Source organism: Podarcis cretensis, assembly GCF_951804945.1.
Source record: "Podarcis cretensis genome assembly, chromosome: 4".
Taxonomy (NCBI): domain Eukaryota; kingdom Metazoa; phylum Chordata; class Lepidosauria; order Squamata; family Lacertidae; genus Podarcis; species Podarcis cretensis.
In genome coordinates this window covers 6,983,507-7,006,185 of record NC_137173.1, presented here as the reverse complement: position 1 = coordinate 7,006,185, position 22,679 = coordinate 6,983,507, and the positions used below count along the sequence as shown (strand labels likewise).

The 22,679-nt window shown below is 44.6% G+C and overlaps 1 protein-coding gene across 3 annotated transcripts in view; it reads right to left on the bottom strand.

Moving 5' to 3' along the window:
- The window catches only part of RAB6A (RAB6A, member RAS oncogene family), a 59,547-nt gene extending 38,428 nt beyond the window's left edge, over nt 1-21,119 (bottom strand). For 2 of the 3 annotated variants that reach the window (XM_079974207.1, XM_079974205.1), the window contains exon 1: nt 20,958-21,118. In XM_079974207.1, the coding sequence (XP_079830333.1) occupies nt 20,958-21,027 (70 nt within the window). In that variant the 5' untranslated portion in view covers nt 21,028-21,118. Of the gene's footprint in view, nt 1-20,957 lie in introns of all 3 variants that reach the window. The other variant, XM_079974206.1, reaches the window with a different exon arrangement.
- Between the last annotated feature and the right edge of the window lie 1,560 nt (nt 21,120-22,679).

Genomic DNA, 22,679 nt, shown 5'->3' with positions numbered 1-22,679 from the left:
CATGCTGGCCACGTGACCCGGAAGTGTCTCCGGACAGCGCTGGTCCCCGGCCTCTTGAGTGAGATGGGCGCACAACCCTAGAGTCTGTCAAGACTGGCCCATACGGGCAGGGGTACCTTTACCTTTACCTTTAAGAGATCTGGAATCACTGAAAATCAGCTACTCTTTATCTCCATCTGCTGCCAACGTTTTCTGGACTTAAGGGGCCACTGGGTCTTTAAAATCAGATGTGGGCAAGTCACATTTAATTGTCACAGAACTGCTAAGAAAAGAAACACAGGACTATGCTGGCCACTGGGATGAGTGCTAAAGAGAGCCAGTGTGGTGTAGTGATTAAGAGCGGTAGACTCGTAATCTGGGGAACCGGGTTCGCTTCCCCGCTCCTCCACATGCAGCTGCTGGGTAACCTTGGGCCAGTCACACTTCTGTTAGGTCTCTCAGCCCCACTCACCTCACAGAGTGTTTGTTGTGGGGGAGGAAGGGAAAGGAGAATGTTAGCCGCTTTGAGACTCTTTTGGGTAGTGCTAAAGCGGGATATCAAATCCAAACTCCTCCTCCTCGTAAAGGGCTGGGACAGACACCCAGGACAGTGCTGAAGCACTGGAGGAAGGGATCAAGGGAGACAGAGGGCCAGGTGCTGCTTCATCTTGGGTGCTTGTAGAGGGACCAAACAATACCTGTCCAAGGTGAGCAGGTAAGTGGCAAATACTGGGGTTTCAACATCTTCAGAAACGTATTTCTAGTTTTATAGTGTATACCACAGTGCTCTCACATTAAGATCATCATTATCTTAATAAAGGTTTGTTTGTTACATTTCAGGTAGCTTGAATTTCAAACTCTTTCATTCATTAACTGCAGTTACTCCAAGGAAGCCAAACATGGAGAGAAATCAATGTCTTATATATGAAGTGCAACAGAAATATTATGTGCCAAAAACAGGCTAGCCAAATACAAACAGCTGTATGATGTTACTAAGTCACCTGTTCTAGTTCCAGCAACCATCATGCCACACTTAATGCGAAACACAGGGCTTTAATTGGATGGTTGCTATCCGTCTGTCTTGGGAGCCAATGGAAATGCCTAATTAGGGCAACCTTTGGAATGTTCAAAGGTCCTTGAGTTACTACTGATAAGACAAAAGGACATCATAAAAACTTAAGAATGTCTATACAGCGGTACCTCAGGTTAAGTACTTAATTTGTTCCGGAGGTCCGTTCTTAACCTGAAGCACCTCTTTAGCTAATGGGGCCTCCTGCTGCCGCCGCGCCGCCAGAGCACGATTTCTGTTCTCATCCTGAAGCAAAGTTCTTAACCTGAAGCACTATTTCTGGGTTAGCGGAGTCTGTAACCTGAAACGTATGTAACCTGAAGCGTATGTAACCCAAGGTACCACTGTAACAGAATTTTTGCTTCTTCCAGCAGCAAATCACACCTCAATTTGGGGAGGAGGGGTTTAAGCCCCTAGGTTTTTCTGAGTCTTTTATTTGTTCGATGGTACAATATAGGAAAAACTAAATCTGGACCTCCTGCTCTCTGCCTATAACCAGAAAGCTCCCTCAGCACCCACATTCTCCCTTACTGTTTCAGATTGGAGAATTAGTGTAGTTAAAACATACCTGAACTCATATTCAGTAACAGTAAAAAATGACAGCAGACAACAGCTCCAGATGGTTTGCTTGTTGTAAATTTGAAAACTATTATTTGAGTTCAAGCCTATGAGAGGTACATGTACCACAATTCAGTGTGATGTCTGAAAGGAGCCAGTTTCCACATGATTAAGTGGGGAAGGGGGAGAACCATATGCTTTTGAGCAACAGGGAAAGGAGAATGTTAGCCGCTTTGAGACTCCTTAAAGGGAGTGAAAGGCGGGATATCAAATCCAAACTCCTCTTCTTCTTCATCAAGCAGCAACACTTTTCGGGTCACTTGGCGTTAAATTTTTCAGCAATAATTCACATGACAAAACCATAACTGCAGCAATATTCACTCTCAAGACGATAATTTAATGCAATGGCCAATGGAGCAGATTTTGCTTCAGGTGGAAAAGTTCAGATCTTTTATTAGAGAGTCTGCTTAAAGGAGAAGAAACCTTCAAATTAACAGTTTAACATAGGCTGGGATTTTAAAACCGTACACATCTGTTTTATCTATGAGGGTGCTAAAAAACCCCACACCTGTCGCCAGAGTTCTTTTCTTGAAAAGCCAAAGCAAGTCAGATACTTTCCTGAGAAGGCTATCAGTACATGGGAGCATCGCCAAAGAACATAACGTTTAAGAGGAAGAGCCATTTTTAAGGGGCTGCTCACTTCCTTTAATTCTTCTTGCACCCAGTTAAGGTATTTTTATTCCATATTTAGGCCATTTGTCAAAATATGTCACTTAATCACCGTAGTCTCTAAGTTAGACCACATGACTGGCTTGTTACCCATTGTTCTGAGAATACCTAGCAATCACACGTGTCAAAAGGTTTTAGGCAGCAGATACAAGTGCATGTTGTGGGTACAGGGCTGGCTAGTGCTAGCTGGCCACATTTTCAAGTAGAGGAATTTGGTGGAAATGCAAGTTTCAAAAAGGCTGCCACTAAGCGTGAATATTTTAGTTACATAATTAACATTTCATGATCACAGTCCTTGTAGACTACTAGGAGACATTTTGCATTTCTTCTACAATGCTATTTATGCAATTTCCACTGCACACCTAAAAAGGAGTGCATTTTAAAACGAGACAATAAACGAAGGTATCAGCTTTATACCTTTTTGGTCAGATCAATTTTCGAAGGCATGTTTTAAGCCATGTTTTAAAGGCTTTTGTATTAAGGCATTCAAACTCACAGAATAGACACCACTAATTTGAAGCTTGAGCTAGTTCTATTATTTATACATACCACTTCATAATTTATCCCCTATTTTGTCCTCCCTTCCCCTTTCCCCATTCAAAACTGTTTTCTTAATCATGTGGTAGCTTTTCAATGGATCTCTCATTTGCGTGTCAGGCATCTTAAGCAAAATAAATTCAGGTATTCAAGAAGTGAGGCATCTGACCTAATATGTGGCTATAGGAAGATTTGTTTGATGCCACGGCTACTTTGCCATCTTACTGCACAAAACAACTGAAAATATGGTGAAAATCCCATAAGAGAAGGCTTAGAGAGTTTTCACAAGATAAATGCCCCTCACTGAGTAATTAAGAAGGCATGTGATCAATAAAGGCACGCCTAAAATTCTTGAGGCTAACATAGCTGAAAGGAGTTTAAAAAATATTTTAAGCATAAATATTTCCATTTTAAAAGACAGTATATTTCTACAGAACATAACATTCTCTTTGTTTTATTTAACAGCTGTCCTGTGGTTTCCAACCTAAACATCACTTTTGTCTTTAATGCAGTCATTGAAGAAAGACTGGCTTTTCATGAGAGGCAGAAGCGGAAATGACTAGGTAATCGCATCACATAAGGATTTTACCAAGTGGATGCCTTATTCCCAATGGAACTGTGCAAGGCAATGCTTTCAAGCTATGCGGATCATACCAGTTTAGTCAGTTTCCAACAACAGCAGAACTTCAAGGACAGGCTCATTAAATTGTAATCTGTATATCCCAATTGAATAGCTCCCCACTTACGTTCTGCCAGATAAGAGTTTCTAAAGGCTGTGACTGCTCTGCTGTTAATCTTACAGCTTTAAGTAGTTCTCCAATACCAGTAACCAAATGCCATAATAAAAATATTCTACATTTTATATTTTGTTTTCTACCAGGATACTGAATACAAATCTCTTCTAAGATGGCCTAGAGCAGGCTTCCTCAAACTCGGCCATCCAGATGTTTTTGGCCTACAACTCCCATGATCCCTAGCTAGCAGGACCAGTGGTCAGGGAGGATGGGAACTGTAGTCTCAAAACATCTGGAGGGCCAAGTTTGAGGAAGCCTGGCCTAGAGAGGCAAACCATCCATGAGGCACTGCACAAGAGAAAATACTGGCCTTCCATTTAAGCTCAACTTCAGATATCAGGCACTTTGTTGTTGTTGTTGTTGTTTAGTCGTTTAGTCGTGTCCGACTCTTCGTGATCCCATGGACCAGAGAACGCCAGGCACTCCTGTCCTCCACTGCCCCCCACAGCTTGGTCAGACTCATGCTGGTAACCTCGAAAACACTATCCAACCATCTCGTCCTCTGTCGCCCCCTTCTCCTTGTGCCCTCCATCTTTCCCAACATCAGGGTCTTCTCCAGGGAGTCTTCTCTTCTCATGAGGTGGCCAAAGTACTGGAGCCTCAGCTTCACAATCTGTCCTTCCAGTGAGCACTCAGGGCTGATTTCCTTCAGAATGGAGAGGTTTGATCTTCTTGCAGTCCATGGGACTCTCAAGAGTCTCCTCCAGCACCAGAATTCAAAAGCATCAATTCTTCGGCGATCAGCCTTCTTTATGGTCCAGCTCTCACTTCCATACATCACTACTGGGAAAACCATAGCTTTAACTATACGGACCTTTGTTGGCAAGGTGATGTCTCTACTTCTCAAGATGCTGTCTAGGCCTGTCATTGCCCTTCTCCCAAGAAGCAGGCGTCTTTTAATTTCGTGGCTGCTGTCACCATCTGCAGTGATCATGGAGCCCAAGAAAGTAAAATCTCTCACTGCCTCCATTTCTTCCCCTTCTATTTGCCAGGAGGTGATGGGACCAGTAGCCATGATCAGTATTAAAGACTTCAAGTGGCCATGTTTATGGAAACTTTCAGCAAATCAGAAAAATCTAACACAACCGCTGAAGCTACCTGCAGAGCACATCAAGGCCTTGAGGTCCAGTTAATCATTTATGATGCCCCCCACTTTAGTGTGTCACATTAATATAACTTTAGAAACCTATGACAATGTAACACATGCCAGACATTACACAATAGGTCAAGGGTTATGAAGTTACATGCCAAATCTGCAAGTGGGTGATGTCAATGAAGGAGGAGGATGAGCAACATGGAACACAGGCATACTTGCAATAGAGCTGCTCTCAAGCAACCCAATTTGACAGGAAACTTCACTGCTTAGAATTCACACAGCACTGCGAAAGGCTCTCTCTCTCTCTCTCTCTCTCTCTCTCTCTCTCTCTCATCAGCACAAAGCACTGAGCTGGTGCAAGACATTACAGGAGATCCATCAAGATCCCATTATGATTTACTCTGGTTTCCTTGCAGTGGAAGTAGCTACTCTCTTACTGCTTTGACTTACAGTGGGAGACATGCAAGAACTACCAGCCCAATGAGCTATCAAGCAACTACCAATCTAGGGAAGATATTACAGATAACTGGACTTGCCCCACTGGCCTGTAAGGAGTCCTATACCTGCAGTATCATCATCTGGAGGAAGACTAATATCCTTGAACTTTGGTGGCTTTTCTATTTCCAAACAAGGGTGACATATGATAATAACTCAAAGCTACAGTCTTCGTCCCTAAAGTGAATTAGCTTTGTATTTGTGAGCAAAATTGAGGACAGTCTGCTAAAGGTAAAAGGTAAAGGTACCCCTGCCCGTACGGGCCAGTCTTGACAGACTCTGGGGTTGTGCGCCCATCTCACTTAAGAGGCCAGGGGCCAGCGCTGTCCGGAGACACTTCCGGGTCACGTGGCCAGCGTGACATCGCTGCTCTGGCCAGAGCCAGAGCCAGAGCCAGAGCCGCACACGGAAACGCCGTTTACCTTCCCGCTGGTAAGCGGTCCCTATTTATCTACTTGCACCTGGAGGTGCTTTCGAACTGCTAGGTTGGCAGGCGCTGGGACCGAGCAGCGGGAGCGCACCCCGCCGCAGGGATTCGAACCGCCGACCTTTCGATCGGCAAGTCCTAGGCGCTGAGGCTTTAACCCACAGCGCCACCTGCTACAGTCTCATAAAAGCCGCAAGGTTTTTATGGGAAAATGTCGAGCTTATTTTAAACAAAGCTACGTAGTTCCTGCTTTTAAAGTCTCACAGCTCATGCATCCCCAAAGAGCCAGTGGTTAACGACATAATGACTTTCACTGCAATATGAAACTAATGGACACATTAACTAAGGCAGGCCATTCCTACTGACATCTGATTACCACCCATAGCTGTGTATGCAGTATGATTTACTTGCTAGTAAATCAAGTAGGCTATAATGATACTTCCACACTGAACACACTTCTGGATGCAAAGAACTGTCCTTTCTCTACCTCCAGTAATTGGGAGCAGGCTGCACTACAAGTACTGGACCACATACACCAAGTAATGGTATCAGCAGGCAAAGCAGATGGCCAAAACTAAGTACAGCGGTACCTCGGTTTATGAACTTAATCCGTTCCGGAAGTCCGTTCTTAAACCAAAACCTTTCTCAAACCGAGGTGCGCTTTCCCTAATGAGGCCTCCTGCTGCCGGTGCCCTTCTACCATTCAGATTCCATTCTTTGAACAATGTAAAGTTCTCGCTAAATATTGGAAAACTCAAGATTTGCCCACGCTGGAAGAATGGCAGATGCAACTGATGGACTATATAGAGCTTGCAGAAATGACCGGCAGAATTCGAGACCTGGGAGAGGAAGCCGTGGAAGAGGATTGGAAGAAATTTAAGGATTATCTACAAAAACATTGTAAACTATATGAGTGCTAGGAAGGATGACAGATTTGACTAACAGGGCCCATTAAGTTAGTTGATAGATATTATGAGAATGAGTGAATTTCATGAGAAAAATAAATTTTGAATAAACATTGGGTTTAAAATTAGATATTTAAGACCTAGATAAAATTTTTCAAAATTAGGGACAAAATATAGGAAATGTGTTTAATAAGAATTGAAACAAGGTGATAAATTGCTGGCTAAAGTATTATAAATTTGGAACGCAGGAGCGTGAGATGTGAGGAAGTCCAAAGAATGAAGAAAAGATGGGTACTGCAAGATGTTAAATTTTATGCTTGTTTTTTCTTACGTTTATTTTCTGTTTACTCTGTCTTTTCTCTATTGTATTAACAAAACTCTTAATAAAATTATTATAAAAAAAAGAACAATGTAAAGTTCTCAAACCAAGACACTATTTCCGGTTTTGCAGAGTTTGTAAACCAAATCGTTCTTAAACCGGATTGTTCTTAAACCGAGGTACCACTGCAGAGCTACATCAGCTAACAAGAAGCATGCACAGGACAGAGAATGAACTGAGCCAGAAAGCTGGTAATTCAAATGTCACATCAGCCATACACTTACTAGGTGGTCTTAAGCAAGAACAATGCCCTGCTTGATAAATCTCTGTAAATCTGTTTGATGCTAATTTTCAAATCAGGATTAGAGGCAGCACTTCAGCTAGTTTCACATTTTTGGCCTCATGGGAAACTATGCTTTAACAAACATGAATTCACCAGGAACACAAGGAGGTTGGGGAAGAGAAGTGCTAAAGGTGGCTTTGTTGCAACACCAATAAACCGTGATTTGTTGAATAGCAGCACTGTCCCTAAACTGAGCCACTGATGCTTAGCCTCAGCCATTTGCAGTACATTAACATTAGCAACCCACCTTATCCGTTTGTTATAAGGATTACCAAGGAGGCGTTTGAAGTGCTTTGAATGTTTAAATAGTGTTTTCTCCAAGTAGCACTGTAATTAGCACAATGAAGACACAGCTGCATAAACAGTACCAACTTTAGAATGCTCTCACCATGTTACACGTATTTTATAACTGAGACTAAGGCTGGGGCAGCAGAATCCAGCCTTGGATTGTGGGGATCCTCCCCCCTTCCAACCTCACCATTCACGATCTGTCTGGACCTGATTCCATTGCCTCTATGCAGCATGCACTGCCTAGAACTCTGTAATTGTATTTCTTTACTCCAAGTTCACAAAAGAACAATTCACAGAAGACAGGCCAAGGTAGGTGGAACTACAAACAAGGTGGCCTTCCAAGTCTGCCCAAATGCAAAGAATATCAGCCCTCTTTGAACCCAAGAGGTCAGAATTTGAAACTTTCAGAAACTTGTACAACAGGGGAAATAAAAAAAACAGGCTTTTAAAAATGAATTCCACATACCCATGACCCTAATAATCATGGACACAATAATGTCTAAAAACTGACACTTCTTAAATAAGGGACTTCCCAATTCTACAGCTACCCATTCACTAGTAACGACACTCAAACGGCAAATCAGTTCTTTTGTCAGATCATACAGATCCATGTAGTGATTTTTTCAACCAATGTGAATAACTTCCTGGGAAGATCAGCGGTGTGCTTCCCAATGGCGAAGGTTGGAAGGGAAGAGAATGGTATAGGTAAGAATTGAGGCTGTAGACTGGGAAAGGCTATGTTGTTCATCAATCCAAGTAAAGCAGCTGTAGCTGAAAGGGAGGAGGATTCCACACCATTCTTTGGAGGCTTGTATGGGACAATTGTAAAATGGTAATTAGTTGAAGAGGAATTGGAGCCAAGAGTCTTTTCTTCACCAAGGGTGAGAAGTTAAGAGGTCCATGAACTGCAACTAATCAGAAAGAAGGCACATCAGGGAACTATATGATGCTAATTAAGGTTGGATCTATGAAGCTGTTTCATGAGAAGACTCCCTGGAAAAGACCCTGATGTTTGGAAAGATGGAGGGCACAAGGAGAACGAGAGGACGAGATGGCTGGACAGTGTTTTCGAAGCTACCAGCATGAATTTGACCAAACTGCGGGAGGCAGTGGAAGACAGGAGTGCCTGGCGTGCTCTGGTCCATGGGGTCATGAAGAGTCGGACACGACTAAACGACTAAATAACAACATCAGCAAGATGCTAGAAGAGAGTTGATATGAGATTGCAGAGCGAGTCAACATTTCTGGAAACCCCTCCCCAATTGATCGGTGTATGTACATTATTATTTGAATTCAATTTTTTTAAAAGCAGTCAAGGTCTCATGTGTGGAGAAGTGAATGGTTGTGACAGCTATAAAGACAGTTTCTCTGTTCATTGAACATACCTGTACCAACAGTAAAAAGGCAAGAACCCATTGAACACCCATATACATATCACAAACACACCATGTACACATTGTAAGCCTACTTCAAATCAGCAGATTGTTTTGTTCAAAAGGAAGGATTATCTAATCTGTAAAAATCCTGCTCAACAACCCACAAGCATTTAGGTATTTTCTGATAGCTAAGGAATAGCAGTTTAACACAGCAGGATACAGTTTCAGATCTTTGGATTATACAAATGTTATTAGACTAATGCAAGATGCAGCTGAGTTGCCTAACCCAAAAACTCAATATGAAATGCACAGAAAAAGGCCTACAGTTCAGTTACAGACCTTTATAGACAGAAGATCCCATGTGCAATTACCAAAATCTCCAGGTTAGAAGGATCATGTGCTAGAAGGGTGAGAAAGAACACTGCCAATTGTTTGTATGGTGTATGTTCTCTGCCTGTGATCAAGGGAATCTGCTTCCAGGGTACACAATATTGCTGTCAGGGCACACAATACTGGTCTAGAAGGACCAAAGGCCTGACTGAATACAATGCATCTTGTGCACCATGGGGCTGTCTCGATTTGTCATCAGGCTGATGCACAGAGCAAGGCATTACGCTCAATTTAAGTCTTTGCCTTGTGATGTGAGGGGATGGTCTGGATATTTGGGAGTTGAGAAAATCACCTTGTTATTATCATGATCACACCGCTACCAGGTGAAGTTTGGTCTTACAGCAGGTTGCCTCCACAACCCATGTATGCTAGGAAATCCATTAGGATGGTCACCACTGGGATTCCTAGGATAGTCTAGATAATTTTGGGGTAGCTGAAGTCAGTGATTCTGTTGAGATTTTGTCTCGGTATGGAACGGTAAATCACAAAGGACTATCAACAATATCACTTCTGGGTGCCCTCTCCAGTGCTGTGGAGCCCAGCATGCCCCTGGTTCTCTAAGCAGCTCTAGGCAATGAAACAAGCCAGACTACTATTGGAGCACAAAAGGCATTAAGACTCAATGTGCGACTGACCCAATGTGTTCAGAATGCATAATTTTACCTACCTAGCAGTAAAGGCAGAGAAGGACTACTTTATTGTCTCTGTTGCCTCCTGAAATAGCCTGTCAGCAGAGCTATCCCAAGTGGTGCAGGGCTTGTTGACATCTACCCCTGTGAATGGTTAATTGCCTACTGAGACAATTTTGCTAGGTATTTTGAGGATGAAATTGCTCACCTTCATGCCAGCTTGAATACTGTCATTAGTGCAGTACCAAGCCATGTGTCAGCCATGTGTCCAATGTACCATTTTATCCCATTTTTGTGGAATCAGCTCATTTTTGTGGCCTGAGGACTTGCAGCTGTCCTGCCTACATCCCATCATTTCAATATTTGCCTGTCATGGCTTACTCAAGTCATAGGGGGCAACGGCTGAGCAGGCGTGTGGGAGTGGTTAATGCATTTTTATGGCGTGGAGTGCAGTTCACCAGTTTTGAAGTGGTGATGAATACACTCCTGTAAAACAATCTTACACGGTAACAGCTTGACCAATTGTGATTCATGGCCTGAACTCCTCTAATGGGCTCTTTGTATGGCTATCCTTAGGACTGGTTTGAAAGCTGTAGCTGGTACAGAAAGCAGCAGCCAAGGTACTGAGTGGAGTGCCAGTTGTGCTGGGGGTTTTTTCTTTCTGCCAAAGTTGCTGAGTTTAAAAAAAAAGTTTAGAAAATTGCATGTATGGCAACCCTGCCTGTGCTGATATTACTTGTGTTGAAGGAACTGCATATGCTGCCTTTCAGGTACTGAGTCATATCCAGGTTCTTGTTATTAACTGCTCAGGTCCTTTGAGAGGTCTTGTTGGCTGCACCACTTCATCTAGGGACAATGCAGAAACTGGCCTTCTCCATGGTAGCACCTATACTTTGGAATACTCTGCTTCCATATATGAGAGGCAGTAGAATGCTTCCAACATTTATTGATAACCTCTCTCTGCTCAGGCACTTCCCAATCATTAATACTGGATATTACAGGCTGGACTTTTTTTTTTTTTTACCATTATATACAGAGAAAGGGTTTGAATATATGTTTTAATGCTGTAATGTGCTCTAAGGTTTGTTTTTAATAGAAAGTTGTCTAGAATTTTTTTTAAAATAAGATGCATATGAAATATTGGATAAATGCAAAACACATACTGTCCTCTAGCCATACCTGCCCAAATCCTAAACAATTTACAATTATACAAAAGATACAGTCTCACTCATCTACATACTCCGAGGCAGCAGCTAAGTGATCTAGAAAAAAAGTTGGAGTAGATGATTCTCAGGGTCCTTTTCAACTCTATGATTCTTCAAATTATCATCCCTGAACAAGAGTCCTGAAGTTCCAGTTTGTGTCCTCAAGTACCTTTAAAATGTTTTCATATGATATGGTCAATGATAACAAAAGAGGCTTTATGACAGTACCATAAACACGGATTAATGTAGTCACTCATACTAACTCGAAGCAATGTGCTAGGAGAAGGTAGATAAGAGGTGCTGACACAGAAAATGATTCAATGCAAGTGACTTGCACACTCATGAGCATGATCAAAGTCTGAATGGCGTAAGTCAATGGGATTCTTTGCCTTGAGGCAACCCTTAGACATTTGACCCTTTCAGCTTTCCTTAGATCTAAGGGTGGGTTTTAGTGGGGGTGCACAAACCAATTCTGGGAAAACAAAAATCCAAGTTTTTAAAATGTGAAAGCTAAAACTCAAATAATAAAACAAAACTTAGAGTTACATGAGAAAAAGCTGAAGGAACTAAACAGACTAAGGAGGGATGATGATGATGATGATATTTACTTACTTACTTACCTTCCACCCATCTGACTAGGCTACCCCAGCCACTCTGGGTGGCTTCCCAGATTGTTTCAGTTATCAAAAAAGAATGAGACCAGTTTTAAAGGGGCCTCTTCCATGTCATTTAACCATTGGTGCCTATTTGCTTATGTCCCCAATCTGATATGCTGTTGCTGGCATACAGAGCTATGAAACTCGTGGCCTGGATATCTGCTCCCATATAGGCCCTGCTGCCCATCAAAGGTGGGCTTGCACACTGTCCCTTCAACTTCTGATTTTGCAGCAAACTCTACAGGAAGCAGTTAAACATCTGAACCAACAAATTCTGGTTTGCTGCAAAATCGAAGCACATGAGCCCAAATCTTGCTCCTGCAGCACCAAGGCATAGAATCACAGAATTGTATAGATGGAAGGGACTATGAGATTCATCTAGTCCAATCCCCTGCAATACATGAATCTTTTTCCCGACATGAGACCCATGACCTGAGATTAAGAGTCTCACGCTCTACCAACTGAGCTATCTGAGCAGGATGAGAGTTCTTTGGAGTTTGGAGTTCTTTGGACCAACCAGTTTATTGGTACCAAATTCAGCTATCATTTTAAGGCAGGTTACTGTATTTCTTGGGACGCAGGTGGCGCTGTGGGTTAAAGCCTCAGCGCCTAGGACTTGCCGATCGAAAGGTTGGCGGTTCGAATCCCTGCGGCGGGGTGCGCTCCCGCTGCTCGGTCCCAGCGCCTGCCAACCTAGCAGTTCGAAAGCACCTCCAGGTGCAAGTAGATAAATAGGGACCGCTTACCAGCGGGAAGGTAAACGGCGTTTCCGTGTGCGGCTCTGGCTCGCCAGAGCAGCGATGTCACGCTGGCCACGTGACCCGGAAGTGTCTCCGGACAGCGCTGGCCCCTGGCCTCTTAAGTGAGATGGGCGCACAACCCCAGAGTCTGTCAAGACTGGCCCGTACGGGCAGGGGTACCTTTACCTTTTTACTGTATTTCTAGAGGAACGCTTAAGATTTTAATTATCCATCCAGATACTGACAGAATTACATTGTTCATTTCTACAAATTCTAATTTTGTTTCCACAAAACTAAATATTTATTTTGGCCCATAATGTTGGTGTTCCTCCACACACACACACACACACCAAAAAAATCTTGTTCCCAGATACTATCAAATATCCTAGCACACCACATGAGCTCAAGAAGCAGTAACTAATGCAAACTTATCCTATTTGAATCACACCGAATTGCTACAAAGCTAACCACAACAGTGTATAATCCCTTTGTATAACCATACACACAAACGCACATGTTTAGTCAATATGATGCAATTACTCAGCAATACCAAAAACAACCAAACGGACAACAGTTGGGAGTCAGCTTAGAAGATCTATTAGATATGTTGGGGACAAAGCATTTTAAATGCTTGTGGGATGCTCTCCCCAGAGTGGCTCCCTCAGTGCCTTTGTCACATATCTTTAAGAGCCAATCAAAATAATCCCCCCTCTCTCAGGCCTTTGGCTATTAAACAATCAATGTCCTTTTAAATTGGGTGTGGGGATATTGTTTTTATTCCATGCCCAATAAAGCTTATGCCATACCATTCCCAAATTATTTAAATAGGCATTGAGTCACTGGTGTGTGTGTTTGTGGGGGTTTTTAAGGTCGCATAAAGCAACAGTGTGTGGTATCCACACATGCAATACTTACATTAAAGGTAAAGGTACCCCTGACCGTTAGATCCAGCTGCGGACAACTCTGGGGTTGCGGCACTCATCTTGCTCTATAGGCCGAGGGAGCCGGCGTTTGTCCTCAGACAGCTTCTGGGCCATGTGGCCAGCATGACTAAGCTGCTTCTGGCAAACTGGAGCAGCGCACGGAAACGCCATTTACCTTCCTGCCAGAGCGGACCTATTTATCTACAGTGGTACCTCGGGTTAAGTACTTAATTCGCTCCGGAGGTCCATTCTTAACCTGAAACTGTTCTTAACCTGAAGCACCACTTTAGCTAAGGGAGCCTCCTGCTGCTGCTGCGCCGCCGGAGAACAATTTCTGTTCTCATCCTGAAGTAAAGTTCTTAACCTGAAGCACTATTTCTGGGTTGGCGGAGTCTGTAACCTGAAGCGTATGAAACCTGAAGCATATGTAACACAATGTACCACTGTACTTTCACTTTGACGTGCTTTCAAACTGCTAGGTGGGCAGGAGCTGGGACTGAACAACGGGAGCTCAGCCCGTCGTGGGGATTCGAACTGCCGACCTTCCAATCAGCAAGCCCTAGGCTCAGCGGTTTAGACCACAGTGCCACCCATGTCCCTAGCAATACTTACATTAGATAGTTCTTAACTCTCTAAATACAATTTATTCACTAAGGATCTTGATAGCTTGTGGAAACACCCCCATAACCATACAGCAAAATATTGAGGGAGCAAATCAACCCCTTTATGCCCCCAAATCCATCAGAAGTTGAAGGCTGCACATCTGCATTAGCCTCATGGTGCAAGAAAAGTTCAGAAGGAGACTGCATGCTGCTGACAACCACCAAGGGCTGGATGTTAAGATGAAAGGAAGCAACAGCCTGCTACAGTGGTGCCCCGCAAGACGAATGCCTCGCAAGACGGCAAACCCGCTAGACGAAAGGGTTTTCCGTTTTGGAGGCGCTTCGCAAAACGAATTTCCTATGGGCTTGCTTCGCAAGACGAAAATGTCTTGTGAGTTCCTGTGGGTTTTTTCCCCTCCCCCCCTTTTTCTAAGCCGCTAAGCCGCTTATCCGCTAAAAGCTGCTAAACCGCTAATAGCGCTAATCCGTCAATGGGCTTGCTTCGCAAGACGAAAAAACCGCTAGACGAAGAGACTCACGGAACGGATTCTTCTCGTCTTGCGAGGCACCACTGTACTTGCTTCCTTTTCAGTCTGAGCCAAAAGTGGAAGAAGGGAAGCTGTTCTGAGTCTTCCAAGGGCACTGTATTGTATTTTTCTGCTGCAACAGATCCAACACCAGTAGACTTTCTTCTTGCTTCTTGTGCAGATTACCATAAATTTCCAACAGCATTCTCATGATCTAAACACTAATCAATTAACTCATCAGGGAACACTATTCTAATCTACTGGATTAAAGTGGGGGGGGGACAGCAAGCACACCCTTTTCAACAATTCCTGCAGGACAGGAGCTGTTGGTTTTGCAATATCATCTACAGATCTCAGCTGGCTCGTTGACCTTTGAGCAACTACATCACCAGAAAGGATACCTGTAACCTGACTTCCAAGCAAATGTTGGCAGTGACAGATGGCACTGGGAGCTTGAAATCCAGGTTAGAGGGTTTCCTTTTTTTCCGGTCACCCCACCTCCTCCTGGTATTCACATCTGCAAAGATTCCATAGAGTAAGTCAACAGTCTTCCCCACTCTCCTCCCCACATAGGCAGGATGAATAGGTATTTTTTTTAACCAAAGATTGCCAATGTACCCAACTGTTCTTTAAAAAACTATTCATTAGGAATTAGGTTCTTTCCCCAAAGAGCTAACTTTTTAACTAATTATTTGCAGTTGGTAAAGCAAAAAGGCCTCAATTTATTTTAAGCATTTATATCCTGTCTTTATATTTAAAAAAATTCCTTGGAGGCTACATCTAGTTAGTCTCAAAACTGAATCTGCCCATTGCATCAAGAATAAGCCACACATTATTCCAAACCACTTAATATAGTGTATTAAAGATTATATACTGGCAGTCAGTCTCAAACTGCTATCGCAACCTGAACAACAACAGTACAGTAGCTGGACTCGGCTGACAAACTGAAAAATCATTAAGACCGCGTTATTTATTTATATAAATTATATAACACCTTTCATTTTAAGAAAAAAATATACCAGTATGGACATCTTTAGTCTTAAGCATGCAGTTATTCATATGTGTTGATATCGCAAAAATGTTAAGAAAATGAATACAACAATGTGGTTCAATCAGAAACTACAGCTTAAGAAATAACCACAGTCCAAGCAGATATAGACTGGAAGATAGAAAAGCCACAATATTATTTAGAGCAGATTCAACTTGCATCTCCAACTAGAACACACTTCTATTTTTGAAGCATATGTAAAAATAGAATTGCTGCAGAGCATCCAATCTCAGGCAGCATCCTTGATCACATGGTATCTCCGTGCAGGCATTTGGGGCTTTGACAAACTTAATTAAGAATCAGAAACACATAGTTAAAGGGAAGATTTATGCAGCCTGCACAAGAGGCCCTGGCATACTGATTTACAGTAACTCCTAATAACCTGTCAGATGCTTCAGAAAATGGCAAACAGACCACTAAAAGAACAGTATTCCACTCTCCTAGGTGCAGGAGGAGCATATGGCTTCTGTCTGACAATGCAAAATTAACTAAAGCATGAAATGGAAACCATTTCTTTCTGTTTTTAATAGAAAAAATCCTGACAGATGCTTATCATGGCTAATATTCACTTACAAACCAAACGAGAACCTCCTGAATGATATGCCACTGATTACTAGTAGATGGGGATTCACTGTGAGGGTTATTACCCTGCTTGTGAGCATCTTGGATGCATCTAGCTGACCAGTTAGAGAGATGATTCTAGACTAAATCTTCTAAGGCCTGCAAAGTAGTTGGATTACGTCATCTGCTCGCAGACTTTTATACAGCATCTTATACAAACTATACAAGCCATATGGGAGTTCTTACCGTCTCAACATGTAATTTTGCTACATAAATAATGAACTAAAGAAAGGTTAAATAGCAAAATTACAGCTTCCATTAATCAAAGCCATTCCATTTTTCTACATAAAATACAATCAACGCAGCACAGAAGCATGAGTAATATACGGTAACCAGGGTGAAGTAGTGGTTAGCACATTAAACTCAGACCCAGAGGACCTGGATTCTAATCGCCCCCTTAGCCACAAAGCTCACGGGGTGACCTTGGTTTAGTCTTGCCCTCTTAGCCTAATCCAAGTCACAAGGTTGTTAGGACTGAGTGTGTGTGTGTATACTCTCTCTCTCTTTATATATATTTGTTATAAGAGCAAAATTAAAACAACAGAAGATACTGTACACCTTACACTGCTTTACAAAACATATCCATCACTTCAGAGCTGTACCAATTTCATTGGAAATTTCACAAACATTGTTTTCAGCCTACACAGAGATATTCAGTATCTAGGTCAGCCATCTTTATACCACCTTGGCCACTGCACCATGTGAACCAACATATCAATTTACATGAATTATACCAGAGGTTTTTGGTGTGAGAAGAATTCTACTAAGGTGGGGGAGAAACTACTAAAAGAAAAGTATTCCTGAGATGCCAATCCCAAAGGCTTTATTCAGATTTATGCATCACATTATCAAACAGCTATATCCAAAAGGTCCGAGGCCAGCACTTTGCCTTCATTTTATCAATAGTTTCTTGGCACAAACCACCATCTTTAAATACTAGCAACAAGCTCCTTGATTGCTCAGACCTACGTTACCTTTAGCATGGGCACGCTATTGCCCCCAAATGCACTACCTCTATACAGAAACACTAAAAAACACCCTCAAGTATGGAATCATAGAATCCTAGAGTTGGAAGAGACCACAAGGGCCATCGAGTCCAACCCCCTGCCAAGCAGGAAACACCATCAGAGCACTCCTGACATATGGTTGTCAAGCCTCTGCTTAAAGACCTCCAAAGAAGGAGACTCCACCACACTCCTTGGCAGCAAATTCCACTGTCAAACAGCTCTTACTGTCAGGAAGTTCTTCCTAATGTTTAGGTGGAATCTTCTTTCTTGTAGTTTGGAACCATTGCTCCGTGTCCGCTTCTCTGGAGCAGCAGAAAACAACCTTTCTCCCTCCTCTATGTGACATCCTTTTATATATTTGAACATGGCTATCATATCACCCCTTAACCTCCTCTTCTCCAGGCTAAACATGCCCAGCTCCCTTAGCCGTTCCTCATAAGGCATCGTTTCCAGGCCTTTGACCATTTTGGTTGCCCTCCTCTGGACACGTTCCAGTTTGTCAGTGTCCTTCTTGAACTGTGGTGCCCAGAACTGGACACAGTACTCCAGGTGAGGTCTGACCAGAGCAGAATACAGTGGCACTATTACTTCCCTTGATCTAGATGCTATACTCCTATTGATGCAGCCAAGAATTGCATTGGCTTTTTTAGCTGCCGTGTCACACTGTTGGCTCATGTCAAGTTTGTGGTCAACCAAGACTCCTAGATCCTTTTCCCATGTACTGCTCTCAAGCCAGGTGTCACCCATCTTGTATTTGTGCCTCTCATTTTTTTTGCCCAAGTGCAATACTTTAGATTTCTCCCTGTTAAAATTCATCTTGTTTGTTTTGGCCCAGTTCTCTAATCTGTCAAGGTCGTTTTGAAGTGTGATCCTGTCCTCTGGGGTGTTAGCCACCCCTCCCAGTTTGGTGTCATCTGCAAATTTGATCAGGATGCCCTTGAGTCCATCATCCAAGTCGTTGATAAAGATGTTGAATAAGACCGGGCCCAAGACAGAACCCTGTGGCACCCCACTAGTCACTCTTCTCCAGGATGAAAAGGAACCATTGATGAGCACCCTTTGGGTTCGGTCAGTCAGCCAGTTACAAATCCACTGAGTGGTAGCATAGTCAAGTCCGCATTTTACCAGCTTCTTTACAAGAATATCATGGGGCACCTTGTCAAATGACTTGCTGAGATCAAGGTAGGCTACATGGATTAATTTCCTTTCCATCATTTCTAAAGCAGAAGACAGATGCAAAGATTACAAGGAGGCCAAAGGGAATAATTTTCAATTATATATTTATATGTTATTATTCAGTGTTTTGAATAATAACATATACATATATTAAAAAATTGGAATCGCCCTCTCAATACCAACAGTGGTTACAAGTACTCATTCCACTGACAGTGCAATCCTATAATGCCTATTCTGAAGTTTGTTGGCATCCATCTGTCTCAAGAGACAATAGAAGAGTGTGCCTTTGGTTTCCAGGATAAAGTCAAACCATAGGAGAGTTACAGCGCCTGCTGTGGCTGTAGAGACTGATACAGGAGAGACATGTTTTATTGCCCCACTGAATTCAAGGACTTACTCCCTGGTGAATGTGCACAGTATTGCGATCTCTTTGATGGGAAGCCAAAATTGCATATCCAGATAATGGCCAATGAAAGTGTTTGAACATAAAAAGGTGATTTATATTGACATCAGACCGCTTTTCATTTTATCCAGTTTAATTTGCTGATACCAGCGCTCCATGGTGTAAGACTACCTCCCTCAGCTCTGCTATCTAGATATGCCATGACTTAACTATGGTCCCTGTCTTCTGGACTAAAATAGCCAACTGCAAATTGTTGGGGGAAACCAAAGCCTAGTCTCCTAAGAAGCAAGTGGGCATGTAGATAAAGGAAGGGTAGGTGAAAAGAAGAAAGGTTTACTATGGTAAATGTCTAGACTACTAGAATCATTGGATTAGGTTGTTTTTCTGTGAGGAAACCGCATTGAATTGTGAAAACATGTATTAAGCAGAACTGGCCGCCTTCTCACCTCATTCCACACAGAAACTGAGAATGCATCAATCAGCAAGGCTGTGGTTTCTTTAATAATAAAAAGCTTAATATGCTGTTATCTAAATCTTTTATTCTACTTGAAGCTTTTCTCTTTCCCCAAGACCACTATTTTTTTCTTCTACTAAATGGAGCGTGTACCATACCAGGACCAAACCACTCTGCCAAGCCCACATCTGAAAACCATGAATTGTTTGTTCCAAAAAATTATCTAGTCAGGGATTAAGCAATGGGAAAGGTCTCAATTCTTACAGAAGCTTACAAAAGTCAATCGCCTAGTGTTGAATTCAATTCTTAGAATATTGTCAAAGGATCAGGGTTGTCATTGAGGGAAAAAATAGTGGTCCAAAAATCAATTTGCACACAACCCTTAATGAACAGGAATTCCTACCATCCTTACTCCTTTATCAGATCCAAGACTTGAAAGCAGGTACAGTACACACACTATAAACCCTCACATTTCCCCATCTGAGGAACAACAGCAGGGGGGGCTTTTGAGCCTCGAAGTTCAAAATGAATTATCTCATGCCTAGGAACAGCTGAAATATTGGAGATTTCCATAGGGTACTATTTTTATTTTGCATTTTTGTTATCTATTCCTGGCAGGGAAAGGGATGGAGAGATATACAAAGAATAAGAGGAACCCAGTGCAATCTGGGACAGATAACATTTCAATGGGCTCTGGTTTCTTCTCCACTGGAATGGAAGGGGAAGATTTAGGTGGCCCTGTTCGTTCCTAGAGATGAGAGAAACAGCAAGGCTCCCCTTTAGTGACCCTTTCCTTCGGCAGAATACGGAGAGGAAAAAGGAGAAAATCAAGGTCTCGACGACAACAACAACAACCAGGAGTGGCAGCAGGGAAGGAGGTGCTTGATAACAGAGGCACAGAAAAAGACAAGTGTCACCCGCTTTAAGCACCTGGCCATGCTAGAGAGAGCACCAGACAGGCTCTCCCAGCTTCAGGCCTGGAGAGATCCGTGCATGGGTTGAATGACTCCCTCCATCTGCACCCAAGCCATCTTCCCCACCGCGACAGGAAGAAGGTGGGAAGCAGGGATTTGGGCTTGGGGGCCTCGATCCGAGGGAGGAGAGGTTGCTTAGGAATATGCAAGCAGAGGGGGAAGATGGCTGTTTCTGGGGAGGGGGGGGTGTTGTTGTTTTTTGGAGGGGGGGGGTGTTGGCCCCCAAGGGGGATTCAAGAGGCGGCGGGGGGGGGAGGGAGGATATTCCCTCCCTCTCTTTCCCTTTCCACCCAGAATATAGAGCCAAAATCGGGGGCGTCAAAATCCCGAGGGAGGAAAAGATCCCCTTTTCCAGCCGCACCCACGATGAAGGGGGGAAGGAAAAGCGGAGGAGGGCGGCGGCGGGGAGCGGTCCGAGGTCTCCGCCTGAGCCTGGATCGGGTCCAACAGGACCGGCCATGGGGGGGGAGGGGGGGAGGAATGATGCGGCGCGGTGTTGCGATATAGGAGGCAGCCAGGTAGGATATTTTTTTGGGGGGGGTGTCTCACCGTTGATCACCCCCCCTTACCGGGGGGAGGCAGCCAGGTAGGAGATTTGGGGGGGTGTTTTAGATGTCGGGGGGGGGTGTCTCACCGTTGATCCCCCTCACCCCCCAACCGGGCTCGGATCGGGGCCTGACTCACCGCTCTGCTCCCCGAGGAAGACCAGCTTGAATTTCCGCAGAGGGTTGCCGAAGTCTCCGCCCGCCGACATGATGATGAGGAGGAGGAGGAGGAAGGTGGGGAAGCTGGCAGAGGAGGAGGGAGGCTCCCCTGGCTGGGCTCCCTCGGGGGCGGAGAAGGGGCGAGGGGGTGAGGGGACGGGGGAGGGAAGGGAGGCCGCCGCCGCCGCTGCTTCTCGGCCCCCTCGCTCGCCCGCTCTTGCCCCCGCGGCGGGTCTCTCCTCCTCCTCCTCCTCCTTCTCCCCTCACGGAATGGCGGCAGCGGCGAAGGCGACGGGGCAGGGAAGGGAAGGAGCGGCCGGCGGGGCTCGGGGCTCTTCTTTTCTCCGCCAGCCACGACGCAACGTCGCCCTCTGCGCCCGCTGAGGCAATCCCGGCCCCGCCTGCGGCCTTGCCTCTCCTCCCTCAGCCTCGCCGGCGCCGCCTCTTCCCCGGCTCCCTCCCCCTCAGCTTGTTATTCGCTTGTTCGAGCGAGCGAGCCCGGGCGGAGGGAGGGAGGGAGGGGAGGGAGGGAGGTGAAGAGCGAGCGTGGAGGCCAATCAGAGGGCAGGGAGATGAGGCACGTCCCGCCCCTGCCTCGCGCCTGACGGACGGACAGGGAGGGGCAGGGCGAAGAGAGGAGACTAGAGGCCAATCACGGGGCAGGGAGAGGAGTGGCGTCCCGCCCCTCTTCGCGCCTGACGGACGGACGGAGGGAAGGAGGCGCGCGCGCCCGACCCGCCTGCCACTCATACCGCTAGAACAGCCCAGGCGGCGCTCGAGACGAGTCTCTGCGCATGCGCGTGAAACGAGAAAGAGGGCGTGGCCCGCAAGGAGCAGCGGGGTGGGGCTTGAGGGCGGCGGCGGCGGCGGCTGCTGCAGGGTTGCGCGTGCGCCCCCGGCCAGTGTTGATTGGTTAAGGGACCCTCCCCTGGGGAGGCGGGGTTTTCTCTTATATTTCGCCCTTGCGTGGCATTTAGCCTGAATACCCCGCGGTGGGTGCAGTGCAGGTATCCTGTGCTGCATTTATGTATAAGCTATAGCTTAGGGCCCCACTCTCTTGGGGACCCCCCAAAAAATTAAAGGAAAAAAAAACTGGATGTACATTTCCAAAATGCAGTGGTACCTCGGGTTACAGACGCTTCAGGTTACAGACTCCACTAACCCAGAAATAGTGCTTCAGGTTAAGAACTTTGCTTCAGGATGAGAACAGAAATCGTGCGGCAGCAGCGGGAGGCCCCATTAGCTAAAGTGGTGCTTCAGGTTAAGAACAGTTTCAGGTTAAGAACGGACCTCTGGAACGAATTAAGTACAGTGGTACCTCAGGTTAAGTACTTAATTCGTTCCGGAGGTCCGTTCTTAACCTGAAGCACCACTTTAGCTAATGGGGCCTTCTGCCACCGCCACTGCGCGATTTCTGTTCTCATCCTGAAGCAAAGTTCTTAACCTCAAGCACTATTTATGGGTTAGCGGAGTCTGTAACCTGAAGCGTATGTAACCCGAGGTACCACTGTACCCCTAACAACATCTTGATTTATAAGAACGTAGAATGCATCCAGAATAATTACTGTTCCTAATACCCGCTGTGAAAGAACAATAAAAAGGGGCGACTTGTCCATAAATAAGCACATATGTACCTAAAGCTATCTCCTGGCATTAGGGTCTTCCACTGTGCTTTCTGCTACGTTCCTGCACATTCCCCAAG